This window comes from Colletotrichum abscissum (genome assembly GCF_030869225.1).
Source record: "Colletotrichum abscissum strain IMI 504890 chromosome Unknown Scaffold_33.1, whole genome shotgun sequence".
Lineage (NCBI taxonomy): Eukaryota > Fungi > Ascomycota > Sordariomycetes > Glomerellales > Glomerellaceae > Colletotrichum > Colletotrichum abscissum.
The window spans coordinates 67,046-90,792 of record NW_026850243.1 but is presented as its reverse complement, the minus strand read 5'-3'; the positions used below and the strand labels follow the sequence as shown (position 1 = coordinate 90,792).

The 23,747-nt window shown below is 40.3% G+C and overlaps 4 protein-coding genes across 4 annotated transcripts; 3 read left to right on the top strand and 1 right to left on the bottom strand.

The window, feature by feature from the left end:
- Nucleotides 1–947: 947 nt before the first annotated feature.
- CABS01_11742 (ATP synthase F1) lies at nucleotides 948–3,572 on the top strand (the record flags this gene model as incomplete). Its single annotated transcript, XM_060545096.1, has 4 exons — nucleotides 948–1,137; nucleotides 1,213–1,746; nucleotides 1,810–2,013; nucleotides 2,077–3,572. The coding sequence occupies 4 exons, from the start codon at nucleotides 948–950 to the stop codon at nucleotides 3,570–3,572; spliced, it is 2,424 nt and encodes an 807-aa protein (XP_060397213.1).
- A 3,023-nt stretch (nucleotides 3,573–6,595) lies between these two features.
- On the top strand, nucleotides 6,596–8,072 carry CABS01_11741 (uncharacterized protein; the record flags this gene model as incomplete). The annotated part of the gene is made up of 3 exons (XM_060545095.1): nucleotides 6,596–6,611; nucleotides 7,296–7,402; nucleotides 7,539–8,072. The coding sequence occupies 3 exons, from the start codon at nucleotides 6,596–6,598 to the stop codon at nucleotides 8,070–8,072; spliced, it is 657 nt and encodes a 218-aa protein (XP_060397212.1).
- A 2,031-nt stretch (nucleotides 8,073–10,103) lies between these two features.
- On the top strand, nucleotides 10,104–10,620 carry CABS01_11740 (uncharacterized protein; the record flags this gene model as incomplete). The annotated part of the gene is made up of 2 exons (XM_060545094.1): nucleotides 10,104–10,368; nucleotides 10,553–10,620. The coding sequence occupies 2 exons, from the start codon at nucleotides 10,104–10,106 to the stop codon at nucleotides 10,618–10,620; spliced, it is 333 nt and encodes a 110-aa protein (XP_060397211.1).
- Nucleotides 10,621–14,626: 4,006 nt separating this feature from the next.
- On the bottom strand, nucleotides 14,627–14,773 carry CABS01_11739 (uncharacterized protein; the record flags this gene model as incomplete). Its single annotated transcript, XM_060545093.1, has 1 exon — nucleotides 14,627–14,773. A coding segment is annotated over one exon (147 nt), but the record flags the coding sequence as incomplete, so codon positions are not given.
- Between the last annotated feature and the right edge of the window lie 8,974 nt (nucleotides 14,774–23,747).

The window sequence follows — 23,747 nt, the reverse complement described above, 5'->3', positions numbered from 1 at the left end:
CGGGGTGTCATTCGCTGTATGATGCGGATAAGTTCCGTTGAGAGATCAGTAGTGTCTCTTAAGTTGATTTACTCTCGTGTCCGGGAAACCGGGACACCTGATGAATTCATGCTAACATTTGACTTCGACGTCGAGAGCACATAGTTTTTCTAGCTGGCGGCCGCGCTCTGGGTCTTCGCAACTGGGACAGTCTTCTTCACCACTTACTATATTCATTAGACTCACTGGCTATTGAATTCTAAAGTAATTCTTTAGATAATGAGTATGCGCTGCAGAACTCTTCATGAGCGATGTGAGCTACATGCAAGAAGTCTTGCTACCCAACTCCCTGTCAGACTGATTCTGATGCACTGTACTGATAAAAGATATTCGAGTCACGAAATAGTGACTTTGATATATCATAGCTGCTAGTTCCGGCGTGCGGCTGAGTTTGACAGGTCACTTGCGGTCTGACACATTCTCCAAGATTAACTCTGAGAAGGAATTCCCCTTTGTGAGTCCTCCACATGCCAAGAATGTGATGTTGGGTGTAAGCTTCCAGTACGGAAGGGTCAGGACAAAGGCCTCAAAACTTACTTCGTAATCCAACCAATCCAGAGAAAAGGGATGAGAGCTACAAGCCATCATAGGTCTCCATGGCCTCAGTTGAAGAATGCCAAGAGCGACAGCCAAGTTGAATTAGATTCTAGATCGTAGCATTTTGCTCACAGAAGAATTTTGAATAAAAGGGTTCTCTCTCAAAAAGAAAAAAAAAAAAAAAAGAAAAAACAGTCTTTCCGTGAGCCCTGAGAATATAAAGCATCATCTATCATCCAGGTTAATAGTCCAATTCATAGGCTCATTCAAAGTCATCACAATCACGACCACTGCATTCATCGCTCTCACAACCATTTTGATAGTCCTAAAGCACACTTACTCTTCCCACTTCCGACGTTTCCACAGAAGCAATGGATTCTCGTAACCACCATCCTCAGGCGGCGGTTTGGAGTCTCTACCGACCGTCCTCTACCAAGGTGGAGTCCGCTATTGTAGCCAATCCATACAAGCCCGGAGCCGATGACCAGGAAACCGTTCTTGAAAAGGATCATCGCCGTCCTGTTGATCGCGGAGACTTTGCCGATGGTGGCAAGTTTCGATGTAAGTTGCGAAATAATCATCAGGAGCTTTTTCGCATTTACAAATAGCTCGAGTATCTTGACTGACGTCTCCCAGCTGTTGTCAAAATCTTAGCCGCATTCAACAATGGTAGCGGTGGAACAGAATGGATGATGGGCTCCGGCTGGCTCATCAGTCCTGAAACTGTTGTCACTGCAGGACACGTTGTCTACGATTGGAAATTTGGCTACCAGCGTGCGAAGGAGATCAAATGCTTCATCGGGTATGCTGGACGTGCTTCGGTTGATAGCGAGAAGCACGATGTTCAGGCTCGTCTGGGTGAGCGAGTGATCACTACCTTGGAGTGGGTTCAGTCGGGCCCACGAATTAGGACGCATGATGTTGCATTCATCAAGCTCGACCGTCCGTTCGAGGGTGATCTCAATATGTTCCCTGTCCAAGACCCGACTCCTGTTTCTGACGAAGTCAGACTCGGCGTTGTAGGATATCCTGGAGACAAAGAGCTCCCCGGGTCAAGGGGTGAAGATGGTGAAGGGGGTGCCTTGATGTATCAAGAGTTCGCTCGTACCGAGTACGATCTCCAAGACAGCACTCTGCATATGATCGAATATCGAGTCTCAACCTATGGAGGTGAAGTATTCCCCCTCTTCTAGTCTGACAGGAATCATTATTCTGATTCAATCTCGAACGCAGGCCAATCTGGAGGACCGGTTCTGAAAGTCGTCGAGGGCGGTTCAATGTACATTGCAATCGGCACTCATTGCTATGGTTTTGGACCAGGCACGCAAAATTCCGGAAACTCTATAGGAGGTCGCTACGGAGTCGACTACGATAACTTTATCGTTCTCTTCCAATCTCCCTCATTCCCTCATGCGCATCAGGGCATCAAGATCGTCCGTACTGGCGCTACTGAGCGAACCTTTAAGCATTAGCATCGTCGTTATGAGAAAGTTGCCAAAGGGGAATACGACAGGAATGGAAATACGGAGAGAACCGAATCTGAGGAAGTGGGCGAGCGCTTCGATGACAATGGCAACAACAAGACGCGAGCCAACGGCAATGGACACACCTATCTCAAGGGACACAAGGAGTTGAACGGGCATATCGACAAGGACAGACGCAACGGACACGTCGAGCGCAAAGGACACGGTGACTCCTCTACCTTTGGAGATGAAGAAGGCTTCTTCAAAGTCCTTGCCAAGATTGCTGGGCCAGTTGTCTCCACTGTTGGTCCCTTCTTTGGACCTGCTGGAGCAGTAGCTGGCATTGTCGCTGGGACTGCTCTCTCAGCAATTGGAGGATCCGAGAGTGCAATCATCCGAGGAACTGGAGATCTATCTCGCGACGTCGACGAAATTCTCAAAGCAGGTGCTGCCGAAAGAGCCATACTCGCAGAGGCCTCGTTTCAAGTTCTCCTCAAGCTTGAAGAAACTCCTCAAAGCCGCCAACTTCTCGCCACTATCGCTCACAAAGACGACGCATTCAAGCCCAATTTGAATGAAATTGCCAGGATCACCAAGCCCTATCTCACCGAGAGCGCCCTTTACTTCGCATCTGATGAGATATCGAGGCTTCAGCGGGAGAAGGAGGCCGGGCCTCAAGAGACGGCCAGGGTCCCTCTTCACCGCCAAAAGCTTCACCTTGATCACTCACGTTCGTACTCGCGAGAGGATGAGGAGTCAGCTTTCTTCAGGGATCTCATGAAGCCTACGTATCCAGTCACTGGAGAAGAAGGTCTTCTCACCTCCCTTGGACCAGTCCTCGTCAAAGGCTTTCAGTTTGCCAAGCCTATTCTCAAAACTTTCGCAGTTGATGCGATCCATAGCGTTGTCAAGAGCCTCAGCGGGGGCTCAGAGAGTATCATCGAAGACCTGAATGCCGACTCGAGGGATACCAATGTTCGTCTGGTCTACAGACGTGCCATCGCTGCTGAGGCTACTCTCGAAACGCTTATGGCACTGCCGAAGAAAGACTTGGATAGTCTTCGCATCGTTAAGTCTGAAGGCAATGAGGAGGGACTTTTTGATGCGATTAAGGATAGCGTTCAGAGAATGGCGCCCACTGTTATCGACATTGCAAAGACAGCCGCCCGCGAAGCCCTCTCCCAGCTCGCTAAGGCGGCTGTCAACAAGCTCGATGGCTCGCTCAAGTCAAGTAGTTCTCAGGAGGCTCAGCAAGATACTGGCCGCAACGACCGCTTGTCCAAGCAACGTCATATGGTCAGACCTCAGAAGTCGATCTTGGATATCATTGGTGACTTTGAAGAGTCCAACACGCCCGCAAAGGTGAGGAACAATCCTGTCAACTATGAGAGTGAAGACGAGCGTACTTGGCAGGCCACCATTGAGGCAACCTTGACATCCCGGGAGAGCACATGGGTGCGCTCACCCGAAGGACGAAAGTCCTGGGATTCAAACTCGGATGGCCTGTACCCAATGAACGAAGCATATTTATGAGCAGAGGTATTCACTAACGCATTTGGCCTCGCGGTATTAGAAGATTTATGGTCATGGCTGAGATGTTCCCACTCTCATTCTTCATCTTTGAATGAGTTTCGCTGAGGTGGTGTCGCTTTCTTCCATTCGAACTCCTAGGAGATCAACCTTCAGACCCTCAACGGCCGAAAGTTCTATCCCTATCTTTCTGATTTCAATTTTGTGTGTTGAGGGTACCTTGATGGCCCTGACTAGTCACTCGCTTCGAATGTGTCTCAAGAGTTGGTTATGGTGGAAGTTGTGTGGTACAAGTACATGTATGTATCAAACAATAACACACTCAATTCTTACATTCAGATAGTTCTGTTCCCCTCTTTTATTTGATTTTGCTGGATAAGGGATAAGGCCGCTGGGAAACAGAGCCTTTGTTGTCGTATTTGAGTGCCAAGCAGGTTGAATTGCATTCTATGCCCAAACTTTGGTCTACATAGAATGCCGCAACATTGATTTAATCTATCCAGGTGCGTTTTCACTCCTATTTGTATATTTTTCATGGACTTACCTCAAGTTTTGCCACCATGGGAACCAACGGTATCTCACCGCGTCATTCGGCCAACAAAAGCATCATTAACGATTCTGCTCTAAGATCGAGGAGAACTCATCGGGACTAGACAGTCGGATCCTTGCTCGCATTGTAGAAACTCATCGAGGAAATCTTTCTTGCCGCGTAAGCTACGGCTGATCTTGCTGAATGATAGCAGACAGCTGTTAGGGGCCAATGTGCGAATTTACCAGCACTCGTCTCGAGCCAAATACGAACAAGGGCAGATGTACGGACAAAGCTGGCTATGTCAACGATGACGAGATCAATACAATCATCCGGGCCAGAGAGGACCGATTGCTTCACGATCCCAAGTACTCATGTAATACCAAACTGGTCAATATCGTTGCAGAAATCGTCCTTGACGCCCTGCTCATCATCGCTCAGGTGATGTTCAAACACAGACTCATTGGTCCTGTACGATATGTCTCTCTGTTTGACGTAGCTCTTACTATGCCTGCATACCAGATATTTTTTTACTTGCATGATCATAGCAACGCTCAAGCTCAAGTTTGGTAGCGAATCCCGGTCCAGTTAGGGTTTTGGATACTGGGTCAGGCAATTCCTTGTTTCCTTGTTCTATTCGTTCCTCTCTTCTCTTGTCCCTCCTTCTGGATCAACAGATGAAGACAGGGGACACTCCCTGCACATATGCGGCAACCACATCGGACCAGATGATTGGACACACATACGGCAAAGGCGAGGATCAAGTCGGAACTTGCAAATGGTGACTTAATTCTTGTGGCGGGACAGACTTCGACCCTAATTACACTAAGAGAATCCCTGACATTTTTCAGCATCATGATTGACGGCGTCTCTCACTTTGGGAAGCCAAAGTATAAGAAAGGGGACGAAAATCCCTCGGCTGCCTCCTCGAGTCCAACTGTCATTACCAAAGTACACTTTTCAAAAGTCGGGAACCGCGACGTTGTTCTGAGAAATTTGCCAAAGACGAAGCAATATATGCAAGATACTGTATCCTACCTTACACATTTCTGCAAGATCCTGAAGTAGATTTCCTCTGACTCTTAAGACAATATTACAAGTGAAGTGATAGCTTGAGATCAAAGAAGCAGGATTATTAATACATACGATGCAAACGTACTGTGTGAGCCCTCTAGTGCCTCCCCCCTCCCTTCCCAGAGACTAGATGAAACCGTATCTTGGAATAGAACAATCCCGTAAGTTTCACCATGGATTGCCATCCTAGTTCTTAATATATACGTGCATTGTAACCTGCGTGGAAACTTCTATCGAGGATTAACCTCGCGCTGGCGTACAGTCATTTTCTTCGAACTCAAGCTTTCCCTTGCTGTCTCAGTTTTGCTCCCGCCAGTTTGAGCCTACGGTCTTGTATGATGTTCGATGTACATGACCTCCTGGCTTCATACACTGTTTCTCCAAAGTCGTGACCGTCCCATTCTAAACCTATAGATTCATGCCTCTCCCATAACTCTCAGCTTCCGCGCATGTTGAAAATACCTCCAGCTACGACTTGCGCTGCCCTCACATTGTTAGACTGCCAAAGTGGTGAGCCTAGTGGTATGTAGCTTGAAGACAAGCCTTGAATCTTGGTGTACAAAGCCATGAAATTACGAAAGGGCCTTATCATAAACGCTACTACCGTATATCTTTTGCATCTATAAGAAAAGGCCTGAACAGCGGCGGAAACACTGTTGAAGAGTCTTATGGACCATATCGACAAGCTTCAAGACATCTTGGGGAAGATACACAAAAGGCATAGGCCCGATGTATTCTTCCACAGACTTCGGCCATTCCTACAAGGTTGCCTGACCCCCTAGAGGCTCCCATGAGGCACATTCTGCAACGAGGGATGTGGGTTCTGCAACGAGGGATGTGGACAAAGAGCGTGGCATGAGTTCAAGATGGAAGTAATGATCATCGCTCTCGCATCGGTTTCTGTATTGGCATCGTCCCAGGGGTGTAGCATGCTCTAGTGCAACCTGGGCCCCGAATAGACTCTCAAGAAAATTCAACGATGCGTTTCTTTCGCGGAATATAAGAGTACATGCCTTGACCTCACCGCCAATAGATCAACCTCTCCTCTGATTATTTCAGTATCTAGGATCTCAGTACCTTGTTCGATGGTCACGAAAGTCATGAAAGATTGTGTGCAGCATACAGGCAAGCGAGGAGAAGCCTGGCTGGGTTGAAGAACAGATACTCGAGTGTCATTGTTCGCCACATCATTCCACCATCCGCATAGATTATGACGCAAGTAGATGCGCTGGAGGAACCCCGCAGAACGGGCGCTACGTTATCGGTGCCTGTTTTGAAATAGGCCAGAGATGAGACAAGCCAGGCAGGAGAGGTCACGCCGTAAATGTTGACACATCATCGAATCCTCGGTTCTGACCTCCACTGAGGCGTTCATAGGCACTTGTCTACCTCGACTTACCCATCAAGACACCCTGACAATAACATGATCCGCTTTAAGCGTATGTTGAAGCCCGAAGAAATGAACGTGCTAGACTGGAGAGGGGAATCTATTTGCACAGCGCTTTATTGTTCTCCCTCCAGACTTTAGATGTACCAGTGGTTACTTCAAGCTGTCGTATCAAAGGGGAAAACATACTAAGATCTATGCGATTTGGATGACAACAATCAAAGGGACCGATCTGAGCATGGCTGCGTTGATAGATACGAAGTGGGGGCATGGCACAACACCGTCTCATTATGAAGGAAGTGGAAAGGAAGCCAGCAGGCAATCTCTTAACTGAGAATGTCTATTGAGACTGGAACCACGGTGGAGTGCACTATCCGCCTAATCACTGTTTGGCTCAAAATTGCCCATCATACTTTCACCCTGGCTGTGCCGCAACAATCAGATATCCAGGGTTCGGGTTCCAGAAGCTCAGACGAGGCTCCTGAGTGGTTGCACTCTGCATGGTGTTGAGCAAATTCCGGCCAGGGCTGTTGGTATCCCTGCCACAGGATAGCTGGTTCAAACCGTTCGGTTCGTGGGTGATGAAGGGACAATTGCTGTCCATTGCTTGATTCTGCGTGATGACGTAACAGGGAGATTCCAAGCGTAGGCTAGAGAGACAATTGGTGTCTGGTTGAGGGTTGAATGACACTTCCAATCCGACACTCTGGATGTGCCTCTAACAAACTCGGGCCAGGGCCTCGCTCTGGTCGCAAAGACCAGCCCACGATAGGCTACGCTACACGACAGTCGGGCATACGATGGCAGATGGCAGCGGGCCACCTCGGGGTTGAGAGGCGCTTAGTGGGTGTGACGAAAAGACTGCGAGTTCGAATGACCGTGGCTGTTTGTGAACGCTGTGATCGATCTTAGCCCGCGGTCCAGACCAGAGAACAAAAAGTGAGCCAATTCTGGTCCTACCATCCCGAATGATGGGTAGGTTGGTGAGATTTCCATAGCGCCTTGCGACGAGCTTGCTGCGCCCGCTAAGGCACGGTGGCTTGAGAGCGCCACAGAGGCGGCCCACCTTGTGTGGCGTATTGCGCCCCCATCCATCCCATGTGCTCCCGTGCTTCTTTATCGAGTCACAGCATTCAAGCCCGATCCATTTGATGAAAGCGATGAGCTGCCTGCCATCGAAGCGCGCGGCATGTTTGCTACCTACTACTGGCCTGATAATGCACATGTGACAGACTCTTCAATCAGGTTACCGATGCAATTTGTACAATCACTTGCTCTCGGCACAGTCACGTCCCCGCACTGGCTTTGCCAAGTTTGCCTCAGCAGAAATGATAGGTTTTCCAAGCGGCACCACGAGGCCCCCAAACCAAGAAAGATCCTTGCATCTGAAGCGCTGCGCTACAAGGCAGAAAGGAACATTGTAGACTATTCCTCCGCCGCTGCCATGGGCACACGTGTCGGCATGACGGTTGCACCCGTCCCAGATGCGAGCGCCTCCACCTTCACCAGCTAATCATCATGGAAAGGGAAAGCACAGCGAGGGCCGAGGTGTTGATTGACTCTCTTTCAGTAGGTAGTACATGTATCACTCGAATGAATTCGTGCAGATGACCACGTCCTCGCACCGGATACGTGCCGTGCTCGCGCGCCTAACTATTCGAAAGCATTGCGTCTTGATGATGGGATGTATGGCCGGTCAGAGCGGGCACTGGAAGGGACACTAGACGCAAGCCCAATGCATCTCCTACAGAGGTTATCGTCACGACAATGTTCTGAGGGATGGGTGGTGTCGACAAATGGTCAGCTGTTCAAACTATTGTGCATTGATTTCTAGATGCAGAGGGACCCTTGCCAGGCTGGAAGATGTACGTCATGCCGCAAGCCCACCTAGCCTCCCAACCATACAACACTGAAAGAGCCTGAGCAGAGATCGTCTCGGCTGCCAAAAAGTACCACATGGCTCAGAAGGCGACAAGCGCAGGAGACGCTCGCGTCCTTCGTATAGTCCAATTACCAGTAAATTGCCATCTTTCTCCATCAGCTCTTTCATCATCGAATCCTCACAAAGATCCGAAGAGATCCTCGGTCAGTAACGATATCACCCACATATCTGGTCAAGCAATTGAATGTCGGTTGTGGGTTCGCCCTCCCTGTACATGTCTCGACGTCTGACCGTGGCGGCGGCGGGAGATCGGAAATAGTGCTTCCGTCAGGAAGGTTAATCGGAGGTAATTGTCGCAAGCATCGTCGCCACAGGAGGGATTGGGAGGAGGGTTGCGCCGGACGTCTTCGGAGCTCTAGAGCGCAGCTGTTGCACTTAATGCGGGTAACTGTTGACGAGTATGTGTCAGTGTCTAAAAGTCAATGAAGCCGGCTGGGCAACTTACTGCCATCGGGCTTCTCGCAATCCTTGGAGAGATGACCCTCGTCGTAGTTGCGGCACTTGATCTTGCGAGGCTCAGGCACCCTTGGCCGGGGTTGTGACAAGCACGACCGCCACGACGATCCTAGCTGCGAAGCCGACCTTTCCATCCCACGGCCGCAGTAGCAGCGTGTTTGGCATACTTGGGCGGTATTGTAACGTCGATTGCGGCGGACTCCTAATTTGACGTTATCTCGAGACCTGGAACTATTCGCCAACATCAGAAGTGGTGCCTAGAAACGTGTCACCAGGGCTGGGAGCAACTCACTACCCATTGCAATCAACTGGCTTGAAGTTTGCGCGCCATGCCGGTGGTACAACAGCAGCTCCTTAGGTCACGTGAAGCAGCGGCAGTCGGTCCCGTCCACTCTTTCGCGACGCAAGCTTGCGGCTCCTAACCTCTCTTTCACTGATTCGAAATTACTGTTCCGCTCAATGATCGCATTCGCTTTAGTCCAGATGCGCTGATGAAAGGACGCCGTTGGAGAGGTTGGGCAGGAAGATCCAAGAATGGTCGATATCATCTGTACCAGCTCTCCGACTCTAGATTCTGTCGCCGCCTGCCGTACTGCCGGCTTCCTGGGCGTCTGGGCACATCTTGCAGCCTCGAACAACTTCCGAGAAGACTTTTGATTGACAAATCGAGGCGGTAATCATCTACATAATGTTAGGTGCTCTGCCTCTCGAGGAGATTGGTTCTCTAGTGTTGCAACGCCAGTCTGGAAGACCTACCGTTCCCTGGGCCCACTGCCTAAAGCTTCAGCAACTGAGGCGTTCGAGCCCGCTGTTGTGACGATATGCTTCTTTAGCGAAGGTTGCAAGGACTCAGCGACGCGCGCGCTAGGAGACAAATCAGTCTGTGCAAGTCTACTGGTACTGCGCTCGTTACTATCAGCGTGAGATAGGCGACAGGCGGAAGCGAGAGCGCCGATTCGAGGGGGGAAGTTAGGAGGACAAGTGGAATCGAGCGAAGGTGGCGCCATAGTGACTTCGTGACATTTGTACCGGCATCGGACGTAGAAGTAGACCGAGCCTGATCAACAAGATTCCCATAGATCCAATTGAGACTCGATGTCTTGCCAAGGGTGGGTGATGAGAGCCGCAGAACTTGTCAAAAGAAAAATGAACGATGCCCAGCTGTTGTTGGATTCTCGACATTCAGCGGAAAAGGTGGGCTTGGAAGGCGGTCTGGGTCACATGAACGGCTCTTCTACTTACAAACAGCCTCTGGAGAACCACCTCGGAAGATACCGTGAGCTTCACCCACTTCCTCTTCATTCCACCTCCACACACAGCAACAACCACCACTCTATTGAGGCTGCGATGCGGGTAGAGGGACCCCAGACATCGCGTCATGAGGTTGAGGGGGACGTGGCGGAGCTGACGGGTATGTAGTCGGAGATGTCGAGCGTCAGCGAGATGTCCTTGGAGTGTGGAGGCTGGTGTGAAGTGGTTGTGAAACGGTCTCAAAAGTCGATTCGGTAGCACCGCATGGTTGTGGTGTGGACGGAATATGGAACAAGGGAAGCTTGCCATCCGTACGGTTGCTGTGCTGACGTGTATACCAGCAGCTGCTGTTGAATTCCTGGCCTCTCGCTGGCGAGTCCGTCCGGGCCAGTTCCTCCGGTCCATTTTCTAAGCACAGTCAATGCCCACCACCCATGTAATTTAGCGAATCTCTCGGGAGGGTATCTGTGCGATGTTGTTGTTACCTTTTGAGGGAGGGAAGGCGGGGGCATCGTGAGGTAGCTTCTGTATGGGTATAGTATGGTAGCGAGGTATCGCTGATGGAAAGACGATGGCCGGCGCCGCTTAGGGCCACACCCATCAAGAAAGAGGTAGACGATAATCATCAATAGCGGGGCAAGTGAGAACAGCGCCGTCAAACAAGCACATTAACTGCGAGGAATGCCATCAGGGAACGCCCGGTTGATGGGGAGGAAGCCATGTTTGCCAGAGTGACGCAAAGTTAGGTGAGGTAGACTGAGGAAGGAAGGGAGGTCGAGACGACTACACGGCGACCTAGGTAATCTTCGAACTGGGAAGTCGCGCTGAGCTCTGGAAAGATCTTTTAGTGGGCAAAAGGAAGGTGCATCGTCGATATTGGCAACAGTGAGAGGACAGGAAAGAGCTTGTTGTTGGAAAGGCAGGAGGGAGTGACTTTGCGACCCAGCCAACGACTAGCAGCAGTCGCCAGCAATTGACGAGTGGAAGGAGCAATGCTCATTTAACAGCAACAATGCTACTATCAAGTTCCATGTCGACCAGCAGCATTGACATCAGCTGCGAAGGGACCGCACCTGCCAAACACATGAGTGGTCTGTACAGCCAGTCCAGTCTCTGTTGTGTTCTGTCTGTCTGAAGTCCAGTGTGTGTGGGTCAGGTCCCCGGTCCATTGAGAGCAAGGCAAGTTCCCGAGAATTCGCCGAGTGAAGTATTGGTGACTAATCTGACGTGACAGTCGCAACGACAGCATCCAACGTCAACAGTAGCATTGCTGTGTGCCAAGTCCCATGTCGAAGGAGCTCTTTCAGCTGTCATTAAGTATATGTAATGGTCTTACATGTGGAACAACTGATCTGAGACTACAATATGCGGGCAAGCCAAGATCAGGATCAAGAGAACTACCTTGAAAGCCTTCACCGTGAACGTCCTAGATGTGGTTTTGCCAGGCGGCGTTATTGATGTTCAGCTGAGGTGGTAGGGGGAAGTAAAATATGGGATTGAATTCGGGTAAAGGATTCTGATGACATTAATGACATATGTCTGTCGCGGAGTTGCGATTGGCAGAGCCCTGCCAGATGAAATTGCACCGTGAAAGTATGTTTGTGAACGGACTCCTCCCAAAGTGTTTCTGCAGCAATGTGCAGTTGCAGGTCTTCTCATGTCTCAGTGCCTCGCTATGCAGCGGGTTTCTTATCCATTGAAGTAGGCGAAGAGACACGTGCGAGAAAACCAATGAATCGAACTCAACCCGTTCTGGATCTAGTAGAATTGAATGATTAGCCGAAGATCGATTTGTTCAATGCAAGCAAGAGAGTTGGTAAACCTAGACCGTGGGTGAATAGGTAAGATAATAGGAGGATAGAGCAGTCTGGAGACTGAAGGTCAGATGGAGAGAGCCGTTCGGAAACTGACAACGAGAAGAAGAAGAAGAGAGAGAAAATAGAGACAACGTAGAAACATCTTTAACTCGCCCTCGCCTTCGGAGCTCCTCGACAAATATAAAGTATTCGGGTTTCGGCATGTCAACAAATGACATCGACTGGGCCCAATGACGCTCCCTCCGGCCCCTTCAGTCACTTTATCGGCAGATACATCAATACGGATGGGCCAAAAGCGAGAGCGAGGCCACCTGACGGAAGCTTGATTGGAACAGACCATTCTAGCTACGATTCAATAGCAGTTCAATCGTCTCTAGCTTTCTTTCGACGCGAGGGGCATTCGCGGGGAGATTGTTTCGTTGTAGCTCCCGTAATTGACAGTTCTTCACTTGGGTCAACTCACCAGACCCTCTTCAGCAGCCAGTGATCTCGGCATATGTCTCCGTCTTCTTCTCATGCCCTATTATGTGGAATCAGTAATGAACTGAACACATTAACCCGAAACAGCTCATCTCATGGCTCCAGTCATGTTCAACGCTTCCCTATCACTGACTCCTTCAACTTGGAAAACTGCAGATGCACCAGACACTCCGCATAGGTGCTAGCCGTCCAGTTGTGCCACTTCTGCCGCTCTATATCATCTACTTCGCCATCGCTTGGCATCTTGCACTGAGCATGGTGGAACAAGTGGTAGCACCGTAAACAGCGCGTTGTCACCTGGAAACCCTTTGAGAGGCTCAGGAAATTCAATCCTATGCCCAGCTCTGCACAATGATAGACCGAGACTGAGTGAGAAGCACTTCATGTTTGAGTTGAGTCTTGACAGGAATGATATCTTGTTGCGTACGTCTGGCAAACGTTGACCCATTCAGCTCCGGGGATCTTCTCGTCGCTGTTATTGTCTCTTGTCTGTCTCCAATTTGATACTTCCAGAAGGTGTAGTTGACTTCTTTGAGACGAATCTTGCCCCGGGAAGCTATCGGTGCTTGTGTTGCGAGTCATCTTCCCGTCAGTGTCCAGTTGCTGGTCTTTCTGAAGGTTCTCATTTGATGGAAACAACAACTTCTTGGCAATTCTTTCCATGGGGTCTCAAGCGGAGAAAGATGCCGGCAGGAATCGGGATGTAGTCACTCGAGCCTCTCTTGATTGGTTTGGCTGTGACCAGCTTCTGTTACGACTGAATGATTCCTTTACAAACGTGTCAGAATGGCATCATTTGAATGTAGGGGATGTCGGAATCTTGAGTATTATATTACCGAAAACGACAGCATCGCTGTCGACCTTGTCAGGTTGTCCAATGCTACAATTCTGTGAAACAACGCGGACCAAAAGCTCTATGGAAACGTAGGACGGAATACCCTGGTCTGATGGTATCTGAAACTTCTCTACATGTGTTCGTATGATCTCGGAGTTGGAATTTCCGTCTTCCTCGGATCGGTCTGGAGCCATTTTCGTTGGCCATGGATCAGGAAGACATCCAAGTTCTGAGTTTGAGAGGAAGACTCGCTTCATTCTGTCAGGCCTCGCCGGATAAGGGATAGCCTAAGGGGCATTAAGAGGAGGACCAAGCAACAAAGGAGCAGCTCAGGTATATATAGAACGCTGAGAGTACACCTCGAGGGAGGGGCAGATTCCAGTAATTCATCTTCTAGACCCCAACAGCAGTTGGCCTCTGTGAGCTTCTTCCCTGTGTCGTACACCTATTGACACATTCTGACGTGGGGAACCTAACTTCTTCTTGATCATCTTCAATAGATAATCCACGAGTCTCAAGACCCTCCTCGAATCTCGCAATCCAAGTGAGGGATCATGTTCTCCAAGGTCCCCTAAACCAGCCTCGTACATTTTGGCTGCCTGGTGATATGGGCTTACCTGATCGAATCTGGCCATTGGGCCAACGTTTACCCGGCTTGTGCGAATCACGTTGGCGTCGCTGCCACTGCAAAGATTCTGTCATAGTGTACGGTTGTTGCTGATGCCCACGTCGGCAGGGTAGGGTATATATATCGTAGGTGACTTTCTAGCTATACTGGGTGATCGTGTCGGCTGAATATTTGGCGAGTCGGCGAAGTGAGGCTCAAAGCTCGCTTGGAAAGGAAAAGGTTCGGCGAGAGACTGGTTCAGGACTGGCACGGCCTGAGTTTGACCCAAGGGCGGCTGAGAGAACCGAGCATATTGTGGCGCCCCCGAGAAGCTTTGGCGGCGGCCGGCACGATGTCCAATAATTGTATTCGATTGCGAATATAGTATGGAAGGAGGGAGTTGGTGCGCAGAGCTTTCGTTCCGTACGGCTGCTCTAGAAGAGACCTGGTGGTGGATTTTGGAGATATGTTTAACTGATGGATCTCGGCGGTGGAGTTAGAGGTGATGTCCTCCTCAGCAACTTCCTTCGCAGTGGCCTCGGACTCCTCGACCTTGGTCTCAGCAGCCTTTGCGGGCTTGTACACCGCGGTCTCGGCACTGCATTTGTTAGAGGCGACGCTCTGGGGGGCGGCGCTACATCCTGCAGCCTATTCTAAACCTCGTCGACATCGATAGCTGTCACAAAAAGCGGGCCCACTCAATGTGGGCAGCATTAACCACATCCATATCTCGTGACACACCCCCCAGACGCCTAGAGCTATTATCCGTATAATAGGCGTCTATACTACGCCTTAACCCCGTAAGTAGTAAACTAGTTAGAAAAACCTAGTATCTATACTACGCCTTAGCCCCGTAAGTAGTAGATTAACTAGAAAAACCTACTTATATAGAGACTTAAACGGCTGTTTTTAACTTTTTAAATATATAATTTATAAATAATACGGTACTTTAACTATTATAATAATAGTAAATAGGAGCTAGGCTTATAATTATTACGAGTTATAGTATATAATAATAAGTATACGGAGTATAATAAAAGTAGCTTAACTATTAAAGTAGAAATAGATAAAAAGAAAAGGTCTATATATACGATATCTAAGATAGACACGTAATTTAGCACGTAACGGGCACTTCGTGAGGTGCGATTACTATCCTTATTACGTGATAATAGCCGGGCCAGTGGCCTCCTCAGGGGTTCGTTCGACCATGGGCCCGTGACAAGCGTCCAGCGCTCTAACGGGCTGACGGCCTTACGGCCTGATGGGATAACGGGCCTGAGGGTCTGGTAACGACCGAGGGCTTTTCAAAGGAGCTCTTTCCGCAGGGATTTCTGGCAAGACGAAAATGTCATCAACATGGCCTTTCTATAACGAGTTCGACGTCCGGTAGAAGAAAGCTGAGGGGGAACGCTAAAGGCCTTATTAGAGGATGCTTTTACGTAACTAATTCAAAAGAATAGCCGTACTATTATACGACCTCTCTTAGTAATCTATATAAATATATTAATAAGTATATAATATAGGGAAAAAGCTTATAGGGGCTAACTACTATTAAGGTCTAAAAAATAAATTATTAAAATCTACCCTTTCCTTAAGGTATATTATTAATACTCTATATATACTTAAACTATTTTTTTATTATTTAATCCCCCTTTTTATACTTCTTAAACTATTTTTTAATTAACGAGGCTTAATTAGCGAAGCTTAATAAAATACTCTCTCTCTTAAGCTTTATTTTAAAACTTATTTATAGTTCGTATATACTATATTAATCTTTTACTTAAGAGGTTCTTAAATATATAGTACGAAGGTAAGTATAAATAGTAATTATTAACCCGAATATAAACCCCTTATTTTAAATAATAACTTTATAATTTTATACTTAAGTCGCTCTTATTTATAAGCCGTCCTTACGATTATTAATACTTAAGTAGTCGTTACCCTATTTTTATTCGCTAATATTAACCCCTTTTTAAATTATTATAATTCCGAATTCTTTTTCTTTTTTTTATTTATAATTATCCTTTTAATATATAATTTCTTATTTTTATTAACGTTTATACTACTCCCTCGTTACATAAATATTATAACTAACGAATATTTCTTAAATCCCTATTCTTATGTACTTCCCGTATTTAAATAAGTCTTTTTTAAAATCGTTTTATAATTATTATTAACTTATTTTAATATAAACATAGCCCTTAATTATAATATTACTATTATTAATAATAAAACGGTTATTAATACTACGGATATACTTAGTAATAATAATAATAATAATCTATTTAAAAAGCTTAATATCCCTTTTATTTACCTTAACTTCGTATATATATTACTATTTATATACTATTTATATTAACTATTATAAACTCTTATTAGAAAAAAAAAAGTAAATACTAAGAAAATCGGGGTCGGCTAAGTACGCCTACTCCCCTACCCCGCTTATATTATATATAAAGTACTTAATTTAAAAACTAAGTATTATAATTAGTTAAGTTAGTAATTTATAACCCCTAGTTCGCTCTTTTATTTAATATTTTTTTAAAATTTAGCGTACGTTATCTAAAGTATATTATATAAAACTATTTTTATAAAAATACGATAAGTACTTAGTATTGTTATTACTTTATCGCTTTTTTTAAATATTATATTAATAACGTCTTAGGTCCTTAAGTTTATAGAATTTATAATACGAACTTTTTAAAATACCGTACTTACTTTAAATAGCGACGTTTATAATTTAGAAATTTATTACTTTATTATTACTTTATTATTATTACTATTTAGGTTATTAATATTACTTTATAACTTTAATAAACTTATTAAATTATTATTAATAATATATAAAGGGTACTTAAGTATACTAATAAAGAGGCCTACTTAACCCCTATTATTAATAATAACAATAATAAAGTAATTATAAGCTCCTCTTATACTACGTTTTCGTCCTATAATAATACTATAATTATATTATTTTATACTATTTATAATAAAGTATATTATTCTAATAATATTCTAATTAGTATATAATTACCCCGCTTATACTCTATATTTATAACTAATTATTTATAAATTCGTTAATAATAAGGAAATTATTTTTTTTATAATAACCCTTAGGATAATAGCTAAGACGGCCCTTTTATATATAAGGGTAGTCTTTTTATAAATAAAAATAGTTTTTTTATATATTATAAAAATTAAAAAAATAGTTAGTAATTAGCGCGTTTATATTACTTAGTTATAGCTATATAACCCCCTTTTTTTATTATTAATAACTAGTTCGTTATATTATTAAGTTCTTTAAGAACTAGGGCGCGCTATTTAATTAAAACTCGTTTTTTATATATACTAATTAACGCTACGTCTTTAATATAATTAACTAGCTCTTATATATCTTTATTATTACTATATCCCTTTTACTAAATTAAGTATTATCGCCTCCTCTTTAGCCCTCTATATTATATAATATTTTTTATTTTATAAAATAGCTCCCTATTTATATTTTTAATAAATAAGGGCTTCTAAAGGGCTTTTTTATAACATTAATACGGCTTAAGTAAAGATATATAAAATATATTATATATTTTATATTATATTAATACGTTTAGTTAATAAATAACCCCCGCTATTTTAATTATTAATTTAATTTTAAATAAGCTTAAATACTTATTAACTAACTTTTAGTTAGGACGCTACTTTTTAATATTCTTTTTTAATAATAATACTTAATTACCTATTTTATATAATATATCTATTTTAGTTTTATTAATTTATTACTTATATATTTTATATATTTTTTATATAAACAGTTATAAAGCTTCTTAGTTAGTTTATAATTAAACTATACGCTCCTTAACTAAAATATTTTATATACTATCTTAAGTCCTTATTAAAATCGATATAAAATACGTAAATAAGAACCTAAATAAGGCCTTAGTAAGCGCTTTATAAATTACTAAATACTAAGTATTATTATACATAAACTTAACTAAGTAAAAACGCTATACTTAATTTAATTAGTTTTAAATATAAAAATAATAAAAGTACTATTCTAAATATTAGTTTTATTATTTTATTTAACTATTTATTTACGAATAGAACGTAGTAATAAGATGCCTCTTTATTACTAAAAAATAATAAAAATAAGTTTAAAACTTATTTATAAATAACGACCCCTTATTAAAAACGATCCCTTTAAGTATTTTAAACTTAATAAAAATTTTTATAAATAAGAGGTCTACGAATCCCTAAGCTATAAAGGTCGTCCTCGTAATAATATAAACGCTATATTTTATAAATCGGTTTATTATAATAAATACTACGTTATAAAAGCGCCTCTTAATTAGTATAATTAATATAAATAAGCCCGTAATAAAATCTAATAATATTTCTTATTATAGCCTAATTAAAATAAATAAGAAGTATAATAAACTATATAACTTATAATAATAAGGCTTCGTTTGCTAATATACTATATAAATATTAATATAACTTTTTATATCCCTACTTACTCTATTTTAATAATAATAACGTCTTAGTAACGCTATTATCCGCTTTATATTATAATATTCTATTATAAGTATATTATAATATATTTTAATAACCTCCCTTTTTAGCCCTTTATATAATAATACGTAAGTATAGTTATTATAATATAATAACCTTCTTAGGTTATATACCTAGCTTTATTATTATTATTTTTTAATTAAATAAAGCCGTTAGTTCTTTTTAATTTACTACCTATTTTTTATAAAAGCGTCCTCTTATTAAATAACCCGTAGTTAACTTATTATTAATAACCCCTTTTTATTAAATACTATTTTAAGTACTTTTATTATATTAAAGTTTTATAAAACGAGTAGTTTATAATTTATAGTTTTAATAATAAGCTTAAATAGCTCTTTAAATATTATATTATAATTTTAATACCCTAAGCTTATAGCCCTATTATACTTTTTAAAATACTCTTTAAAGTTTTTTTAAACTAGACCTCTTAACCTCTTTTATTTATTTCTTTATATTATTACTAATTCTATTTTTAAAATACTTATTATCTTTTTTATTTAAAAACTACTTTTATAACTCGTCCTTATATACCTTATTACTATAACTTTAAAAAGCTCTTATATATTTTTAATATTATAAAAATCTTTTTTTCATTTTTAATAATAGCTCCTCTGCTCCGTTATTATTATTATTTTTATTATAATTAAGTTTTTATAATAATTTATTTACTAAGTTCTTTATACTTAACTTAAACTTAATTTTAATATTAAACGCTACGAGTTTATTTAACTAACGTAGCTATTTCCCGTTTAGTCTCTTTTTTATATTTAAGAACTATAAATTAAAATAATTTATAAATACTACGACCTAATCTTAATTATAAGTAAAATAGTATTATTAGTTTTTTAATACGTTTATAATAGCTAATAACTCCGTATTTTTTATATTATAATAGCTCTCTATATTTATTAATTTCTTTAACTTATAAATAATTAAGTACTAATTATTTTTAAATAATTATATAATTACTAAGCTAATAACTAGAGCTAAAGCGTTTATTTATAATTATATAAGTAGGGTAAGGTTAAAATATTATAATATTAATACGTTAATAAATATTACTAATAGCTTTTTAAATAACTCTACGGCTAGTATTAATAGCTCTAATTATCCTAGTTTTACCTTCTTTAATAAGTCCGTTAAAAATACTATTATTTTAATATAATTACTAATAAATTTATAATAAAACCCTATAAATCTAAAGAACGTTTATATATCCTTAATACTCTTTAAAAGCGGCTAATTTATTATAACTTTAGTACGTACGGGTTCTATTTCTACGCTTTTATTAAATATAATATACCCTAAAAATCCTATATATAATATATAAAACTCGTATTTATTACTATTTAAATATAAGTTCTATTATTATAATCTTTATAATATACTACGTATAAACTCTTTATATACTACGTAATTATTATTATATATTAAAATATTATCTAAGTATATAATATAAATAGTATTAACTAAGCCGCTTAAAACGTTATTAATATATACTTAAAACGTCGCGGGCGCGTTAGTTAGCTTAAAAAGTACGACTAAATACTCGAACTACTTATATTTAATATAAAAAGCCGTTTTTTATTTATTACCCTTAGTTATATATATATAATAGTACGCGTTTTTAAAGTTTAGTTTTATAAAAGTAAAAATATTAAATAGTCTATTTAATATCTTTTTAATTAATAATAGTAGCGTTCTATTTTTTTATATAATCTTATTAATTATTTTATAATTAATATAAAATCGTAGCTCTCCTCTTTTTTTAAATATAAAAAGGATAAGTACTCTTATTAAGCTTATAAAAGGGCATATTTAGCCCCTAGCCTCTATTTTTATTAAATAGTTATATAAAATCTCGAGTTTATAATTTAATAATAAATAAATAAGTCCCTAGGGAATAAGCGCTGCGTTATTTAGCTTAATATAATAGTTATATAGTACTTTATTTAATGATAAATAGCCTTTTTTTTTTAAAAAATAAGTTATTAAAATCCTAATAACGTAGTTTTTAATTCTTAGCTACGCTTATTAATACTACGTCGCTATTTATAACTAAGTTAATTACGATATATATAAGTATTACTAAAACTAAGTTATTTAATAGCCCCTTTTTTAAAGTATCTAAGCGAATATATCGTTTATAAATTAGATACTACTACTTTTTTTATTTTTAACTAATTAGTAAGTTAATATCCTCTAATTAAAAAAAACTAAAAATAAGTATAAGTATTATAATATTAATTATTAGGAAGTAATATTACTATATTTCCGTTACGTAGTTATTATTAATAATTCGAAATTATAAATAATAGCTTCTTAATATTTTTATTTATTTACTTTTAACGTTTATTAACTATAATAATAAGTAAATTCGTAAATTAATATTAAAATTATTAAACAGCCCGATACTAATTATATTCCTTTTTATTTCTAAATTAATAAGGGCGTTTAGCTTCTCTTATACGTAGTTTAGGTATATATAAGTTAGGATATCTAAGCACTACCCTTATTAATTACTAACTACTCTTTTTATTAAAATAGTATTCAAGCTCGTTACTAATCTACGCTACTTAGTTAGAATAAGGTCTAATTAATAATTAATAACTTTATACCCTTTTTAGTTATATTTATAATATATAACGCTCGGGTAGTTATTAATAAAGTACTTAGTTTTATTATAATTATAATATTACTAATACTACTCCTATAATTATAAATAATCCCTTATAATATTACTAATCTCTTTATAATTATAATATATAATATCCTTATTAAGCGAGTTATAGTATATTCTTTACGTATTTAACTTATTAATACTTTAATATCGTTTTATTAACTTGTTCGAATTTATATTAAAATATTACTTAGGGAGCGTTCGTAAGCTCTTTATTAATAATAAGGATTATTTAATACGTCTTATTAATAATATTAATTATAAATAAGTTTATAAAAGTTCTATTTATAATATTATTACGAGGTATAGTTCGGGCCATAGCTTACTTATTAATATAAAAATCCTTTATTTTTCTATTAAAATATATTCTAATTCTATTTTAAGCTTATTAATATAGCTAACGAACTCGTTAACTTTTTTTTTTAATTTTATAAAGTATTATTTAGTTATATATTTATTACTATTCCTTAGTTAATAAAATTAAATAAGTTATTTTATAAAAAGGTCTCTAATTCCTCTTATATAACTTAGTTTATTATAAACCCGGGGGTCCTTTAATAATTAAAAATATAATATATTTAAAAGGTTTTTATACTACTACTTAAATAGCTAATTATATATACTATTTTATTATAATTTATTTTTATTTATTAAGCTTATAAATTAAAATAATAATAGTAATTAAAAAAAAAGCTCTATTAATCCCGTATTAATTTATTAATATATAATAAGTTAAGAAGGGATAGTAGTTTAAATATAAACGTTCTACTTATAATACTTATTTAAGTTAAAAAAGAATTAGTAAATAAGAGCTTAAATAGTACGAACTTGTCGCTTTGTTATTACTTAAGTAGCGCTTTAAATATAGCTTTATTTATTAAACTATTCTTAGTCTAGGAGTTTACGTTCTTATTTATATTAAAACTAATATTTAAAATTATTATAATTAAAACCGTAGCCCTTAGTACGAGGGCCGGGCTATTTAAAAAGCTTTATAAGTATTTTAAATTTACTTATTTTTTATATAAATACTCTTTATATATTATAATAAGGATTTTTTTTTTTAATTATCGTTCTTATTCTTATAGTTCTATTAGCTTATTATTTATTATTTAGTTTAAATATTAATAAATAAGGGTAAAAAGTTTACTATTTTATTTAAAATTCGTTAATACTCTTAGTAATACGGTTCTTTTTTATTATTATTATATTATTTATTTTATTACGCTTCGTTTTTATACTATTTATTAAAAAAGAGGTAATTATAGGGGGTTTAATAAAAAAAAATCGTCTTTTTTTTATTATTATAATACTAATTACGCTCTTTTATTACGTTTTATTCTTATTAATATTTTAAACTTCTAACTTAGTCCCCTTTATAAATAAAATCTTTAAACTATTAATAAATATATAATATAAAAAAAAAGCTTATAGGGGCTAATTATTATTAAGGTTTAAAAAATAAATTATTAAAATTTACCCTTTTTTTAAAGTATATTACTAATACTTTATATATACCTAAGCTACTCCTTTATTACTTAGTCCCCCTTTTTATACCCCCTGAGCTATCCCTTAACCGACGAGGCCTAACCGGCGAGGCCTAACAGAACAGACCGGTGGGGCCTTGTTGGCAGACCTCCAAGCGCTGGAAGCCCTGCATGGTAAAACACCCTCTCAACGTTCTCAGGCTGACGACGTCTTGAGACTGACGACGTTCTGAGACTCATGATGGTCTCAGAGTGACGATGGGTAGTCGACTAGCCTTGAAGGAGGGGAAATTGAGGTAGCGCAGAATGGGCTGTTTTACAGACCCTGTCACCTCCCAATTATCCATTCTCTGCCCTATGCTTCAATGCATCTACATCGCTGCTATTCATCCAGTACAGAAATTTCAGGTCGGTGCTATCGGCCAGAATGCGACTGGTGAGCATGCCAGATCGGCGAACCGTGGACTGACCAGGATCAGACGGGTCGTTTGCCGTGTGGTATTGGCTCACGGTCACCCCTCATGAGTGTCGGAAATTATTGATTTCGTGGAGAGTGATGTGTTTTAAAGATCATCCTTCGGGTGTGGCAGACGATTATGAGAACGACTTTCTGCCACAAGGCTTAGACGCTGTTGTAACTTTCGAATTTGGGAGACTTCGTGGCCCCGTGTAGCCGTCAAACTCAATAATGGACCGTTTCCAAATCAAGAACTGCCAAAAATACTATCGGTACAAATTCGACTTAGCTTCCGCCATATTTGCTGTACGGAAATTTCGATATGCTACTGTCCTGATCATCTCCAAATTATCCCCTGATCCTCCAACTCGTATATTTTCGTTGCTCATATTCCCACATTCCAACGCGTATATCTTCTGTCGGTCTGACTGCGCCCCGAACACGTGCGTTTCTCTCAAAGCCGAATCCTGAGAGGCAAATAAATTCGCTGGGTGTTCTGCGGTCTTCAGTATACTGTTCCAGCCACGCGCATGGGTGGCTTGGCTCTTGCCCATTGAAGCTGCAGAACGAGGTGCCCTGCTATCGAGTTGGCTGTAGGATGTAACTTGCT